At 43.8% G+C, this 15,426-nt stretch overlaps 1 protein-coding gene and 1 long non-coding RNA gene across 2 annotated transcripts; one reads left to right on the top strand and one right to left on the bottom strand.

Annotated features, from left to right (window-relative positions):
• Window positions 1-4,137: 4,137 nt before the first annotated feature.
• LOC126592108 (uncharacterized) lies at window positions 4,138-6,523 on the bottom strand. The gene is made up of 2 exons (XM_050257866.1): window positions 6,473-6,523; window positions 4,138-6,371 (listed from the first exon to the last, which is right to left on the bottom strand). Exons 1-2 carry the CDS (start codon window positions 6,521-6,523, stop codon window positions 5,712-5,714), a joined length of 711 nt encoding a protein of 236 aa, XP_050113823.1. The 3' UTR covers window positions 4,138-5,711.
• Window positions 6,524-10,445: 3,922 nt separating this feature from the next.
• LOC126592008 (uncharacterized) lies at window positions 10,446-11,604 on the top strand. The gene is made up of 4 exons (XR_007612566.1): window positions 10,446-10,719; window positions 10,803-10,900; window positions 10,984-11,081; window positions 11,257-11,604. It is a non-coding gene; the product is annotated as an uncharacterized LOC126592008 (long non-coding RNA).
• The last annotated feature ends 3,822 nt before the right edge of the window (window positions 11,605-15,426 follow it).

Below are 15,426 nucleotides of genomic sequence, written 5' to 3'. Positions count from 1 at the left end.
TCACCGGTAGAGGGGAGAGGGAGGTGGGATTTCGATGGAAAAAAATTTCAGTGTGTTCAGGACACGATTTGGTATACTAATTTATAATATAAGTTGTTGGATACTTTAAAAAAAATGTTTCAACCATTTGTATTATGACATTTGTGGCATATTTACGTAAAGGTAATCAGAATAAAAAAGCAAGCGAAATTGATTTCCGATTACGGAATCCTTGTGTTTACCAAATATTTGGAAATAAAAAATTTGTTGGGACCCACACAATTTTGGAATCCAACTCCAAAATTTGATGGAATTGAATTCCCTACAATTAGATGTTAATTGCATTTCAATTTATTGAGGGATCGGAATGAATTTTTCCTTCCCATTACACGCTTATTTATTTTTAAAATTCAAAGATTGCCCTGCGCTTTAACCAACACTAAAGTCTATTCTCTCATCCAAAACAAAAAATGAAAATGAATAAACAAAATTCACTAAGTTAAAATAAAATAATGTTTTACAAAAATAAAACTAAATGAAAAAGAATTAACCTATAAAGTAGATTACTAAAATAAGAGCATTTAAGTTATCATATTGATTTTTATCCTGATCTATGTGAATTACTAAATAATTTTTATGGTTCAGTACTATTGTTATTTTGATTCTTAAAGTTTTAGTGAATAGTTTTAATAGGAATCTGATTTTGATTATATCTTATTTTAGCTTCTCCTCCATTTAATTTCTCTTATTTTAATTACGGATTAGTAAACGAGTCTTTGGTGCACTAGGCCGTATACTTAATACACTAAAAACTTTCTTATTTGAATGAGCCATGATTGATGATTGGATGTGATTGGATGTGATATGTCCTCTTTTATTTGTTAGAACATGATGAGTGAGTGTGGATCGATTTCGATTCAATAGTAAATCTGATGTGATATTAGGTGACTATAAATTAATTGAAACCTCAAACATCTAATCTAATGTTATGTTGAAAGTCTTGTTTCTCAAGTTGGAAAAGAAGTATTTAGGGTTGATTTGAAAACGTACTTTTAAACGACTAAAAGTGTTCTTAGATAATATGTTTTCGGGTTCGAATGTATTTTTGTAAAAAAACTGTGAACACGGAAAATTCCTGAAACGAAAGAGACAAGAACAACGTGCACAAACAAATATTTGTATTTGATGATTTTGGGTTACAATCTCTCTCTATTTTGATCCTCTGATTCGATCTCCGTAAGGTATTGATTTGTGGATGTTTCCTTGATCCAAGGGCCGTCGAGGCTTGATCTTGGATGAACTGTTGGAAGTTTCTTCAAGGGGCCGTGGGCTTGATCTTTGAAGGTGGATTTGAGCGGATCTTCAAAGGGGCTTTTGGGCTTGATCTTTGAAGAACAGTGACGAACGGATCTCCAAGGGCTTTTGGGCTTGATCTTGAAGAACAGTGATGAACGGATCTTCAAGGGCTTTTGGGCTTAATCTTGAAGAACGGTTGGATGTGTGGATTTGTCGACGTTGTTGATCCAAAGGGCCGTTGGGGCTTGATCTTGGATGAACGGATGATGAACGATGGTGCTTTCTTCAAGGGCCGTCGGGGCTTGATCTTGAATTGGTGGATGGTTGATCCAAGGGGCCGTTGGGGCTTGATCTTGGAAGAACGATGAACGAAAAACGAAGAAGGCTTTCTTGATTCTTCGGGAACCTGGATGCTTGAGAGCTTCGGAGTTTCAGAGCTTCAGAGCTTCAAGGTGTAATATGAATTGGTTCCTTTAAATGAATGAATTAGCCTTCTATTTATAGAAATTTCCAAGGCCTAATTTTGAATATAATATTCCAGATGAAATAAGTCGTTTCTGCCAGGTGTTGACACGTGTCCTGTTTGATGACTTTTCCAACTTATTTTGATTTTTTTGTTTAGACACACGCTACGTGTAAAATTTATGTAATACATGAGCGTTGAAACTTTGATTTATCGGTCAACATTTATTTACCGAAATTTCGATGTCTACAAATGCCCCCACTTCAAGACGCATTGTATACATGTGCTTGTCGCGTGTAGGAGATGCGTTTTGAAGTCCCTTAATGTAGATGTCGATCCAAGGGCCATCGAGGCTTGATCTTGAATTGGGCTGGAGATTTCTTCAAGGGCCGTCAAGGCTTGATCTTGAATTTGTTTGGAATTTCTTCAAGGGCCGTCGAGGCTTGATCTTGAAGTTTGAAATTGGACCACAAGGAGCTTCATGTGGTAGATGATCTTTGGCTTGGGTAGTGAATGAATCGGCAAGTATTTTGTTGCGCTTGTTGACTTTCCACAGCTTTGATCTTGAACTGGGTTGGAGGATTTTCTGGATTCCTCCAACTATTGATTTTCTACAGCTTATTCTTGAACTGGGTTTTGATTCAAAGGTGGTAGACACTTAATCTTGAATCGGACTTGTGATTTCCTCAAGGGCCGTCGATGCTTGATCTTGAATTTGGCTGGAAACTTCTTCAAGGGCCGTTGAGGCTTGATTCTTGAAGGTTGACTCGAACACATGGCAAGCAGGCACGAGGTAAAGGTGACAACCTGTTTCTTTGTTCAATCTTTCTAATTCACACCTGAACAGTTTGGTCAACGGTATGATCTTCAAGATTGATGGGCTTTTCTTCCAATTGGTGACTTGATCTTTAAGGATTCGATTCAAGGATGGTGAATCGGCACGTGCAGCCCACAACGCCTAGTAAGTCGACCCAAGAATTTGAGGGTCAAAACGAGTTCACCGTCCAGAGTGATTGCAACCCTGATGATATGAGATACTTTTGATTTTGAAGAAGTAGCGGATAACTCAGCACGTGCTTTGTTGCACCTGTCTCCACATGCTTCAAGGTATCATTTTCATTTCCTTTAACTGTTCCTCAGGCAGATACGGCATATTCTCGAGTTCTTCATCTCAGACTCCTTCTGCTGAGTTGACTGTGCATGCTACATTCTTCTCTGCTTGTTTCTTCAGGCAAATGTGGCAGCTTCTCGAGTTCCTCAGTTCGGACTCCTTCTGCTGAGTTGACTGTGCAGACCGCATTCTTCTCTGCTTGTTTCTTCTGCACGTTGTCTCCACATGCTGCAAGGTATCATTTTCACTTGCCTTTATCTGTTCTTCAGGCAGATGTGACAGCTTCTTTGAAAGTACAGCAGCAGTGGAAGGCGAGTACTCGAGAGCAATGCTAAGTAGGCAATCAGGGAAGGGTTCCAAGCAGTCGGTTCCTTACCCGAGTTTGAGTGGAAGTTCCGGCATATTGTTTTCTTTATCCTTGTCTTTGTAGGTAGGAACAAGGACAAAGGAAATGACAGGGAGAGTGCATGATATGAGATACTCTTGCTTTCTACTCTGGTGATATGAGATACTTTTGCTTTGGAGTCATTAGCTTGCAGAGGTACTCCAAGGAATAAGGAACACTGAATGACTCGAGAGGTTTCGTTGGGAAAACATTTTTTTGAGATGAAGAGAGGCTCTGTGTGTCTGCCTTGCTATGGAAGGTGAAGGTGGACAGTTATAGGAAATTCGTTAGTACCTATAGAGGTACCATTCTTTTACTCGTGTCGGTAACCAATGCGTGATTGATCAGTATGGCTTCACGTGCTTTCTTCTTTATCAGAATTTTTCGACAAATTGTCCGTAATTTTCATCAAGCTGAACGTGCGTGTGATAGGTGTTGACGAGGCTGAAAAGACTGGCGCCTCTTCGATATCTGGGATTGGCGCTTTAACAAATTGCCCGTGATTTCCGCAAAGCTGAGTTTGCGTGTGACGGGTGCTGACAAGGCTGAAAAGACTGGCGCCTCTTCGATATCTGGGATTGGCGCTTTAACAAATTGCCTGTGATTTCCGCAAAGCTGAGTTTGCGTGTGACGGGGGCTAACACGTCTGGAAAAGCAAGATGCTTCTCCGATTTCTGAGCTTGCCTCTTCGATTTTTGAATCGGTATTTTCGAACTCTGAGCTTGCCTCTTCGATCTCTGAAATCCCGTTGAGTGCTGATTTTTATAGAGGCACGTAGTTCTTTTCAAGCACACTTGAATTTTCGCTTGCAGAAACTCCCTTCTTGCACTTCTAAAGTCTTGATCTGTCTGACCTCTTCTTTCTTCAACACCTTTGAAAATGTCTGGACCTTCCGACCGTCGTTTTGACTTGAATCTTGGTGAAGAGGCAGTCCCGCCTTCTCCAGACAACATATGGCGCCCATCATTCATATCCCCTACTGGTCCTCTTACCGTTGGGGATTCGGTGATGAAGAATGATATGACCGCTACGGTGGTGGCCCGGAACCTTGTCACTCCCAAAGATAGTAGACTGCTTTCCAAGCGGTCTGATGAGTTGGCTGTTAAAGAGTCTCTGGCCCTTAGTGTGCAGTGTGCGGGTTCTGTGTCCAACATGGCCCAACGCCTATTTGCTCGAACCCGTCAAGTTGAATCGTTGGCGGCTGAAGTGATGAGTCTCAAACAGGAGATTAGAGGGCTCAAGCATGAGAATAAACAGTTGCACAAGCTCGCACACAACTATGCCACAAACATGAAGAGGAAAATTGACCAGATGCAGGAATCTGATGGTCAGATTTTACTTGATCATCGGAGGTTTGTGGGTTTGTTCCAGCAGCATTTACCTTCATCTTCTGGGGCTGTACCGACTGCTGAGGCTTCAAACAGCCAACCTCCGACGCCTTCTCTTCCTGGAGCTCCGCCGAGTTGTGAGGCGGCACCTGATCGTCCTTGAATATCCCCTCTTGTAAATTTGATTTGATTTGATTTTTTTTTTTTTTTTTTTTTTTAAATTTATGTAGAATGCAAATTTATGTATAATTTCCAGAAAAATAAATAAAATGAACCTTCTATTTCTCTCTATGCATTTTTTTTTCTTTTTCTTTTGGTGCTGGATGCACCAAGTTCCATCGTTTTTTTTTTTAATTTTTAATTTTTATTATTTTATTATTTTTTACAATTTTTTTTTTTTTGCACATGGTGCCCATGCACCACCAGAAACTTTTGATCTGCCATGGGGCTGTACCCCATCTTTGATCCACCATTCCTCTTTTTTCACGTGGTGCCAGATGCACCACCACCTCTTTTTTTTTTCTTTTTTTTTTTTTAATTGTATTTCTTTTTGTATAAATTAGGATGCTCGGCGGAGGGATTTGTAGGGAGCGGAGCAAGGAGGAACTTAGAGCTGGAGCTTGAGGAAGAGCTTCTCGGCCGGCTAGTCGTTTGACAGCGGTCTTTGAAGTTGCTGGCAGTTGCGAGGCAAGAGACGGAGGAGATGCAGCGCTGGGCGAGGATACGAAGGCATAGCTTTCACACACGACGCAACAGCGGCCTCTGACGACTTCGGAGCTGATTGTTCAGGAGCTCCAGGACAAGACCGATGTCGACGATGAGATGGTTGATTCCGAGCCCTCTGCTTTCTCTGCCGTTGTTGTTGACTATCACCGAAACCAGGCAGGAGCAGATGACGGTGGTGCAGAAAGAGATGTTGCTGGAGAGAGAGCAGGGTTAGCGTGCGAAGCAATGGATTGAGGCTCCGGGGTAGATGTGCCGTTGTCGGGAGGGATGTCACATACAGTAGACTTGACATTGTTGGGAATCCATTCCACAAAGTAAGAAGAGTTCTTGTTCTGAACATTGATCATCTGCTGATCAACTTCCTTTGTGCTCATTTTACCCCTGAACATGGCTGAGGCAGTCAAATACCGACCATGGCGAGGGTCAGCTGCACACATCATGGAACATAGCAGTGAGCAGAACCCTCACATTGTCACCAGCTTTTGAAGACATCATCGGCACGGCCACCGACCTCGATTTTCTCATCATCTTCCTTCTCATCGCAGCATCTGCGTCTTCTTCCTCCTCTTGGATTTCGCCCTCGGCTTTCTTCTCCGCCGTCGTCTCGTGTTCTCCATTATTAACCTCGCTTGTCTTACTCCTGTGAGACGACCGGAATACCGACGACCAAAACGACGGTGTTTTAGTCCGTCCGCCGCTCTGGGGCTCACTCCTGTCACCGGCGGAGTCAAAGTCCGCGTGTCTAAAAGCGCCGCCGAGAAACTTCGACGTGGAGCGCAAAAAAGGGATCGCAACCGACCGGGACCGCCGAAAAGACGGCTCGCTCTCGAGAATCTTGGAGACTCGGACGTCGTCACCGGCAGGGAAGCGAGAGGACGAAGAAGAAGACGAGGAAGACGACGTCGTGGCGCAGCAACCGCAGGGGCATACGTTAGCGCAGTCGGTATAGGCTTTGGGTCGGATCGGGACGACGACTCGGCGAGTAGCGAGGCTAGTCAACCATCTAGGACGCTGAGTGAATGACTGCTGAGTTCTTGTTGAGCAGAGAGAGAAGGGACAATTTTGGATGCCAAAATTGGAGAGCTAATGTGCAATGTTTTAACTCTCACAACTGTAGAACAATCCATTCCCCAGTCTGAGTCATTGCTGTTTGCAGCTTCATCCCCTGAAGGTGACTCTTTAACCATTGCAACTGGTTCCTCATCTTGATTTTCACAGCCCTCGCAATCATCCATATCAGGCTTGTTGATGCACAAAATCAGCGAAGACTTTGGTACAACAGAAAGTGTCAGGTTTTGTGACCTTCGCTTGGTTGCTTGGTTGCTTCAGTCACTAGTGAGGATAAGTACGTAAATGAATAGAGACAGAGAAGCAAACACAGGATGTACGTGGTTCACCCAGATTGGCTAAGTCCATGGAGTAGAGGAGTTCTTATTAGTAGTGAAGGGCTTACACAAGTACAAAGGATCAAGCTCTCAATTTAGTGAGTTCTTGTGAATGATTTAACACAAAATGGCATTAGGCAATATTGTGGGGGAATGACCCCTATTTATAGAAAAACTTGTAGCTTTGTCACATTGACATGTGTCATGTTATGATTGGTTCTTGATGTCGACACGTGCTGCGCTCTGATTGGCTTCTAATCTTGACACGTGTCGAGTAGTGATTGGCCTCCTGGTCGGAGGGGAACTCTTCTGGGTCCTTGACAGTATAGCGTTGGCCGGTGCTCGGTAGTTTCGGGATTGGTCAAGTATGGTACAAACAGTGCTCCCCTAAGTTCCCGAGTGAGGGAAACTCCTCGGTTGGGGACTTGCAAGATCCAATCCCTTGAGTAATCACGAAACTTCTAAGTACCGAAGTGTGGTCTGATCTTCATCTGCCCTTCTCTGGAAGTACCTTTCCTCCATCCGGGAATGGTGTATTTAGCTGATGTTGACGCACAAGGTAATGTATCAATTTCACTTGAAGCTTAGTTGTAGTTTCGAGCTTAGTCAAGTGTGATACAAACCCTATAGTAGGAGTCCCCCAAGTCGCCGAGCTAGGAGATCTGCCGAAAGAGGTGACAGACAAGGTAAGCAGTTAAACCTCCAAGTAAGCAACCCAGGATCAGAGGTTTGACTTCGGCTTCCGGTTGATTGTTCTCATTCTCCTTGTCTCTCATTCAACTGCCAGGATAAGGAGAAGCAAATGGATAAGAGATGATATGAGATACTTTTGCTTTTGAAGAAGTAACTTTCCACAGGCTTATTCTTGAACTGTGCTGGAGGGTTTTCTGGTGCCCTTCAGAGTATAAGGCCGACTCAAAAATTTGAGGGTCAAAACAAGTCCATCAAATCTAGAGTACGTTCGACCTTGATGATATGGGATACTTTTGTTGTTGACGGAATAATGAATGTGGTATGGAAAGGTGTCGTGCTGTAGTGATCTGTTTCAGCTCACCGTTGAACCTTCTGCTTCAATCTTTTGCATGGCAGAAGTGGTGTGCAACCTTTGCATTTAAATGGTCCTTCAGAACATTCCTTCATAGTGACTCATCCACGCTTGGCAGCTTCAGTGTAAAGAGCCAATATCTGATCAACTGTCATGAGGTATTTACCGGTGGAATTCGTGACCTTGACAGCAGTTGAGGATGAGTACTCGAGAGCAATGCTAAGTAAGCAACCAGGCAAAGGCTCCAGGCAGTCAGTTCCAAATTGGAGGTTTGATTTCAGGTTCCGACTGACTGCTCTCTTTCTCCTTGTCCTGCAGGTGTGGACAAGGACAAAGACAAAGATAGGGAGAAAGCATGATATGGGATACTCTTGCTTTCGACCCTGATGATATGAGATACTCTTGTTCTTGGTGTGGCTTATTTGCTGAGGTATTATCGGGGGGAAATAAAGCTGAGTATTTCGAGAGGTTATGTTGAGGGTGCCTTTTCGAATGCGAGAAAGGGTTGAGCATTTTTGCAGGTTTGCCTGTCCGTTGAGGAGGGAGGTCAATGTATATAGGGATTTCCCAATAACAAGTAGTAATGCTATTCCTTTACCCTTCTTGGTCACAGCAATGTAGTGGGAGCTGCCAGCTTCACGTGTTTTAATTTTGTCAGAGCACTTTGAAAAAGTGGTATGTGGTATCTGGAAAGCTGATGTTACGTGTGAAGATTACAGACAAGCTTTATCTAAGGAAATCTGGCTCTCGAAGTTCTGAGAGTTGTGCCTCTTCGGTTTTCGAACAAGCAATCCCGTCGAGGATCTGACTCTCGAGATTCGGAAAGCGGTGCTACTCCGGTTTTTTAGAAAGTAATTATGTTGGGAGTCTTTTCTCGAATGTGAGTAAAGGTTGGACGTTCTTGCCAATCTGTCTTGCCGCAAAACACGGAGGTCGACACACATAGGGACTTTCCAGTTGTCAAGCAGTGGTGCTGTTCCTTTACCCTTATGGGTAATAGTAGGGTAGCTGGAACTTCGAAATTCTCGTGCCTAAACTTTGTCAGAGATCTTTGACAAAGTTATATGTGGTACCCGAGGAGTTGATGGTGCATATGGAGAGCGGTGATTGAACAGTAAGATTCACATGCTTTCTACTTCACCAGAAATCTTCGACAGAGTGCCCGTAATTTCCGCAAAGCTGATTGTGCATGTGACAGGTGCTGACGAGGCTGAAAAAGCAGGTGCTTCTTCGATTTCTGAGATCGGCCCTCGTGGTCTCTGAGCAGCCCAGCTTTTGAGAAAGCAAACGCCTCTTTGATTTCTGAAGCTCCGTCGAGTGCAGATTTTTATAGAGGCTGACATTAAGTTCCACAGCACACTTGAATCTCTACCAGTAGAAGCTCATTTCTTGCACTTCTAAGATCTTGATTTGTTTGACCTCTTCCTTCTTCAACACATTTGAAAATGTCTGGACCCTCCGACCGTCGTTTTGACTTGAACCTTGGAGAAGAGACAGCCACGCCTTCTCCAGACAACATATGGCGCCCATCCTTCATATCCCCTACTGGTCCTCTTACCGTTGGGGATTCTGTGATGAAGAATGATATGACCGCTGCAGTGGTGGCCAGGACCCTTCTCACTCCCAAAGATAATAGACTACTTTCCAAACGGTCTGATGAGTTGGCTGTTAAGGACTCTCTGGCTCTTAGTGTTCAGTGTGCAGGTTCTGTGTCTAATATGGCCCAACGCCTATTTGCTAGAACCCGCCAAGTTGAATCATTGGCTGCTGAAGTGATGAGTCTCAAACAGGAGATTAGAGGGCTCAAGCATGAGAATAAGCAGTTGCACCGGCTCGCCCATGACTATGCTACAAACATGAAGAGGAAGCTTGACCAGATGAAGGAATCTGATGGTAAGGTTTTACTTGATCATCAGCGGTTTGTGGGTTTGTTCCAAAGGCATTTATTGCCTTCGTCCTCTGGGGCTGTACCTGGTAATGAAGCTTCAAATGATGAACCTCCAATGCCTCATCCTTCTGGGGTTTTGTCAAGTACTGAGGCTCCGGATAACCACCCTCCGGTGCTTTCTCTTTCTGGGGCTCTACCGACTGCTGAGACTTCCCCTAAGCAACCTTTGTGAAGGCTCCCTTTTGTTTGTTTATTTTGACTCATGTATATGTACATATTTGTGGCTTATCGAAAATATTAATAAATAAGCTTTGCTTCATTTCAACATATTGTGTTAAATACACCAAAGCCTTCTTCATAAAGTTCTTTGAATTTTTGCTTTTGTTGAAACCTGTATTGTTGAAGCTTTGTGAGTGAAGCATGTAGTTTGAGGTAGTGTTCCCTTAATTTCCCGAGTGAGGAAAACTTCTCGGTTGGAGACTTGAAAAATCCAAGTCACTGAGTGGTTGTGAGACTGCCGAGTATCAAGGTGCAGTAGCATATGGTGGGAGTCCCCCAAGTCTTCAGGCGAAGAGAGTTGCCGAATGAGGTGTCTCGCGTGTTACTAATTTGTCAAAGTAACGAATCCTTGTTTCGATGTCACACATTCGTATATGCTTTATCTAAAAATATTTCCAACTTTTGTGTGTTTGATGCTGCATGCTATTGACTAGACAAGATCAAGTGCAATTAGTAGCTTTTCTCTCTTTTTCATCTTTTCTTTGGTGGAATTGCTTTTCGTTTCCACTAATCAGCCTGAGTGGATGCAAGATAACACCTTTCTCTATAGCTCAGATTGCAAAGTCGTCTTCATGAAAGTTTTTCCTTATCTTGTGAACTACAACATATCCAAATTTGAGATCCATCGGAGTAGTACAACTTCAGAAATTCAAGTATGATGAGTAATTGTTCATCAATGTTCTGTTAATCCGTCAGACTTGTTGTGAGCTTCGAAACTCCATTTTCTCTTGTTTAGATCAACATACTTTCTTCATCGAAGTTGTTCCTCAGCTTGTGAACTACAACATATCCAAATTTGAGATCCCTCGGAGCAGTATAACTCCAGAAATCCAGGTATGATGAATGACTGGTTATTATTTTTCTGTCAACCCGTCAGATTTGTTGTGAGCTTCGAAACTCCATTTTCTATTGTTCAGATCGGCATTCTTTCTTCATTGAAGTTGTTCCTCAGCTCGTCAACTACAACATATCCAAATTTGAGATCCCTCGGAGCAGTATAACTCCAGAAATCCAGGTATGATGAATGACTGGTTATTATTTTTCTGTCAACCCGTCAGATTTGTTGTGAGCTTCGAAACTCCATTTTCTATTGTTCAGATCGGCATGCTTTCTTCATTGAAGTTGTTCCTCAGCTCGTGAACTACAACATATCCAAATTTGAGATCCCTCGGAGCAATATAACTCCAGAAATCCAGGTATGATGAATGACTGGTTATTATTTTTCTGTCAACCCGTCAGATTTGTTGTGAGCTTCGAAACTCCATTTTCTATTGTTCAGATCGGCATGCTTTCGTCATTGAAGTTGTTCCTCATCGTCTCTTTCATAACATATCAAAAATTCAGAATGAACTAATGGTTAAATATTTCCAGATCTTCGAAACATCACAGCAGCTTCGAAATCTGCAAGAATCCGACTGTCATGTTTGGAGCTTCAACACTTTAATTTCCGTCGCTCAAACAGAAATGGTTCCTTCTTGAAAGTTGTTCATATGCTCAAGAACTATAGGGTGTCCAAAATTCAGCTCCATTGGAAAAGAGCAGAGGTTGCAGAAATTTGATAGATGAAAGGAGGCGGAAGAGGGAGAGAGAGAAAAAGTCTCTTGGGTTGGATTTCTATTTTGGGGCAGATTCCAATTTTTGTAGCACCTTCATTATTGATGAATTGCTTGTACTTTTGTCCATTATGAAACTTGGGACTTTGGCTTGTTATTGGATCTATTATAATATGTTTGGGAACATATATAAGTGAATAAATAAGAAGGAAAATTTTGGGCCCTTGTGGGTGTAAAACAAAAAATGTTTATGTTTACCCAAGTGTTTTTGTACAAGTTCAAGGGCATCTTGGGTTTTGTGAACAAAATTTGTTTATTTGGAGCAAGGTTTTGTGTTGAAGCTTTGTAGGTGAAGCTTTGGTGTTGAAGCTTTGTAGATGAAGCTTTCGAGGTGAAGCTTTGATGGTGAAGCGTTGTAGATGAAGCTTTCTGGGTGAAGCTTTGATGGTGAAGCTTTGTGGGTGAAGCTTTTTAGGTGAAGCTTTTTAGGTGAAGCTTTGTGGGTGAAGCTTTGGAGGTGAAGCTTTTCGGGTGAAGCTTTTTGGGTGAAGCTTTTTAGGTGAAGCTTTGTGGGTGAAGCTTTGGAGGTGAAGCTTTTCGGGTGAAGCTTTTTGGATGAAGTTGTTTTTTTTTTTTTTTTTTTTTTTTTTTTTTTTGGCGCTTGACACGGTCTTCATTTGCTTGTTTTGTAGTGACTGTGGAAGACGGATTGCTTTCTGATTGAGAAGGGTTCCGGCATCGCTTGCTATGAATGTAAAAGAGTGAGGGCTGAGTTGGCTAAATTACCTCTTTATTGAATTCATTGCCAAATGGCCTTCATTACATAGGATGCCGAACGGCTATAGCTCAACACTTGTACATCGTGAGTCTATTTGTAGTAGTACTTCAAGTGATCAGCGTTCCATGGATGGCCAAGGGTCTTGCCATCGGAGCTTCTAAGTGTGTAAGAGCCAGGGCGACTGATGCCAATGACTTCATACGGTCCATCCCAGTTTGGACTAAGTGTGCCTTCACTCGGGACTCTGTCGCAGAGTAATCTTTTCTTTAAGACCCAGTCTCCTATTTTGAAAGAGCGAGGCTTGACCCTAGAGTCATAATAGTTGGAGATGCGCTGCTTGTAGGCGACATTCCTCAAGTGGGCTTGGTTTCTGTGTTCCTCGACTAAATCCAAGTTGAGGGTGAGTTGTTTGTCATTTTCACTTTGAATGTAGTTCTGGACTCGGAATGTTGCTTGCTCGAGCTCAACAGGGACAACCGCCTCTGTGCCAAAGGCAAGTGAGAATGGAGTTTCTCCTGTTGAAGTCCGATATGAAGTGCGATATGACCAAAGAACTTGGGGTACAAATTCTGGCCAACAGCCTTTAGCTTTGTCCAAGCTGGTTTTCAAAGTGCGCTTGATTATTTTGTTGATGGCCTCAACTTGTCCATTAGACTGGGGATGAGCTGGAGAGGCAAAGCATAAGTTGATGTTGAACTTAGAGCAGAACAACCTGAACTTCTTGTTGTCGAACTGTCGCCCATTGTCAGTGACTATCGCATTGGGAATGCCGAATCTACAAAGGATGTTCTTCCACACGAAGTCTTCTATCTTTGCCTCAGTAATGGTTGCCAAGGGTTCTACTTCGGCCCACTTTGTGAAGTAGTCCACTGCAACGACTGCGTAACAGACTTTGCCCTTCCCTGCCGGCATTGGGCCGATCAAATCAAGTCCCCACTGGGCGAAGGGCCAAGGGCTGATCATAGGAGTAAGAGGCTCTGGAGGGGAATGAGGAATAGTTGCATATCGTTGACATTTGTCACATGAGCGGGATACTTTGATGGCATCCTGGTGGAGTGTTGGCCAGTAATATCCTTGGCGAAAAGTCTTGTGTGCTAGGGACCGAGATCCAGCATGATCTCCACAGACTCCCTCATGTATTTCCCGAAGGACGATTTCCGCCTCGGCAGGCGTAAGACACCTTAAGTATGGCAGGCTAAAACCTCGCTATTGTGGCGATACCCTTGACGCGGGTTTGACCCACTGCATTGATTGCCTGGGGGCGAGCGCTATTGTGGCGATACCCTTGGTTATCGGGATAGTGTCCCTTACTCTTTTTACTGAAAGGAGAGTGGTGAGGATGGAAATCCTTCCTCTTGCCTTGAAATTGATATGTCTGTTGATTCGGTGAAGCATTATGCAAGGCATGGGGAGGTGCCACTGCTGTTTGGAAAGTCGAGGTCTTCTCATTTAGGTGAGTCTGGCTTCCACCTCCCACTTGTTGATAAAGGATGGTTGTAGGGGGTTTCTCCTGATATGTCTTTGCCTCGGCGGAGGCATGGTTATAAGCCTGCGCCATCACCTCAGAGTAAGTCTTCCAAGTATTGGCATTGATCATGTATTTAAAGAAACAATCACGTAGGCCTGCCGTGAAGGCTTTGAGGGCAGTCTTGTCGTCTGCCTCGGCACACCGGGAGTATTCATGGCTGAAGCGGCCAACATACATACGTAATGACTCGTCTGGCTTCTGGCGGATAGTGTACAAGTCATCTGCAGAGTGCAAGCGATCGGTTTGGAAAATGTGTTGGGAAACAAATAGTTTCCTCAATTCCTCAAATGAGTCTACCGTCTCAGGTGTAAGACGACAATACCAATTTAGAGCTCCACTAGAGAGGGTGGAGAGGAAGAGAAGACATCGCTCTTCGTCGGTGTGCATCCGGTATGCCATGGTGGATTCAAAGAGGTTAAGGTGCTCAATCGGGTCATCTTTTCCAGTATAAAGTTGCAAGCCAAGCTTTTGCTTTGTCTTTGCTTGAAGGGGGGTGTTGAGGATCCTCCTTGTAAGAGGGCCAGGCCTGGGTTGGTTCCAGTCAGGTATTTCAGCCTGACGTTCAGCCTTCAACTTGTTTACTTCCTCAAGAAGTTGTAGGACAAGGGGGTCCTGAGCGGAGTTATGTGTCACTGGAGCTTTCTTTCGTAAATCTCCATCTCCTCTTGGAATTAGGAAGGTTTGATCAAGGGCATGTGATTTTTCCCTGGACTCGCTGTACTGGCTTCCAGGGTATGTCTGTCGGAACACCTCTGAGTCCCCTGTACCCTCATGTCTCTCTGGGACTTGTTGCCCCTTCCCCAAATTGGTGGCCGGCTTGGGCCGTGGCAGGGGACCGAGTCTCTCAGAAATCCTTGGGTCATTAATCTTTGAGCTTATATGGATGGAATTCTCTCGACGTTGCTTCAGGAAATCCCGACAATCGCGAAAGACGGCTTTCGATCCTTCTGCCCCTTCAGCAAAGAGGTGTCTCCCTCCACTTCTCATGGTTCGGGTCGAAGCAACTGGGTTAAGAGAAGCCTCATGTTGATTATCAAGTCGAGGGGTAATCTGTTCCCTATCAGGGATATCTATGTCGAATGCATGTGACCCTCCATGTTGGAGGGCACCCAGTTGATGGTTGACTTCCACGGGGGCAACAAGCTCGCGTGTCTGAGCTTGCCTAGCTTCGTGGAGTGTCTCGAAGAGCTTCTCATATTGCTCCTGGAGGACCTCATTCCTCATTGCTATCTTGTTGTTCTGAGCTTCCAACTCATCGACTTTAGCTTGAAGAAGAACTCGTTTTCCTTCCTTCTTTCGTTGTTTCGCACTATGTGCAAGGGGGGTGTCATTCTGTGTGCTGTGGCTTCCTTCGCTTCCCATGCTGGAGAGGGATGCCTGATCAAAAGAAAGTGTACGAATGATAGAAACCAGCTTGACACAGCTGAAGAGAGTAGGAATAAGTGTCGTTTCCCACAGACGGCGCCAAATGTTGATGCACAAAATCAGCGAAAACTTTGGTACAACAGAAAGTGTCAGGTTTTGTGACCTTCGCTTGGTTGCTTGGTTGCTTCAGTCACTAGTGAGGATAAGTACGTAAATGAATAGAGACAGAGAAGCAAACACAGGATGTACGTGGTTCACCCAGATTGGCTACGTCCACGGAGTAGAGGAGTTCTTATTAGTAGTGAAGGGCTTACACA

This window comes from Malus sylvestris, chromosome 12 (genome assembly GCF_916048215.2).
Source record: "Malus sylvestris chromosome 12, drMalSylv7.2, whole genome shotgun sequence".
Lineage (NCBI taxonomy): Eukaryota > Viridiplantae > Streptophyta > Magnoliopsida > Rosales > Rosaceae > Malus > Malus sylvestris.
The sequence above is the reverse complement of the archived record's forward strand: the minus strand, read 5'-3'. Positions and strand labels throughout refer to the sequence as shown.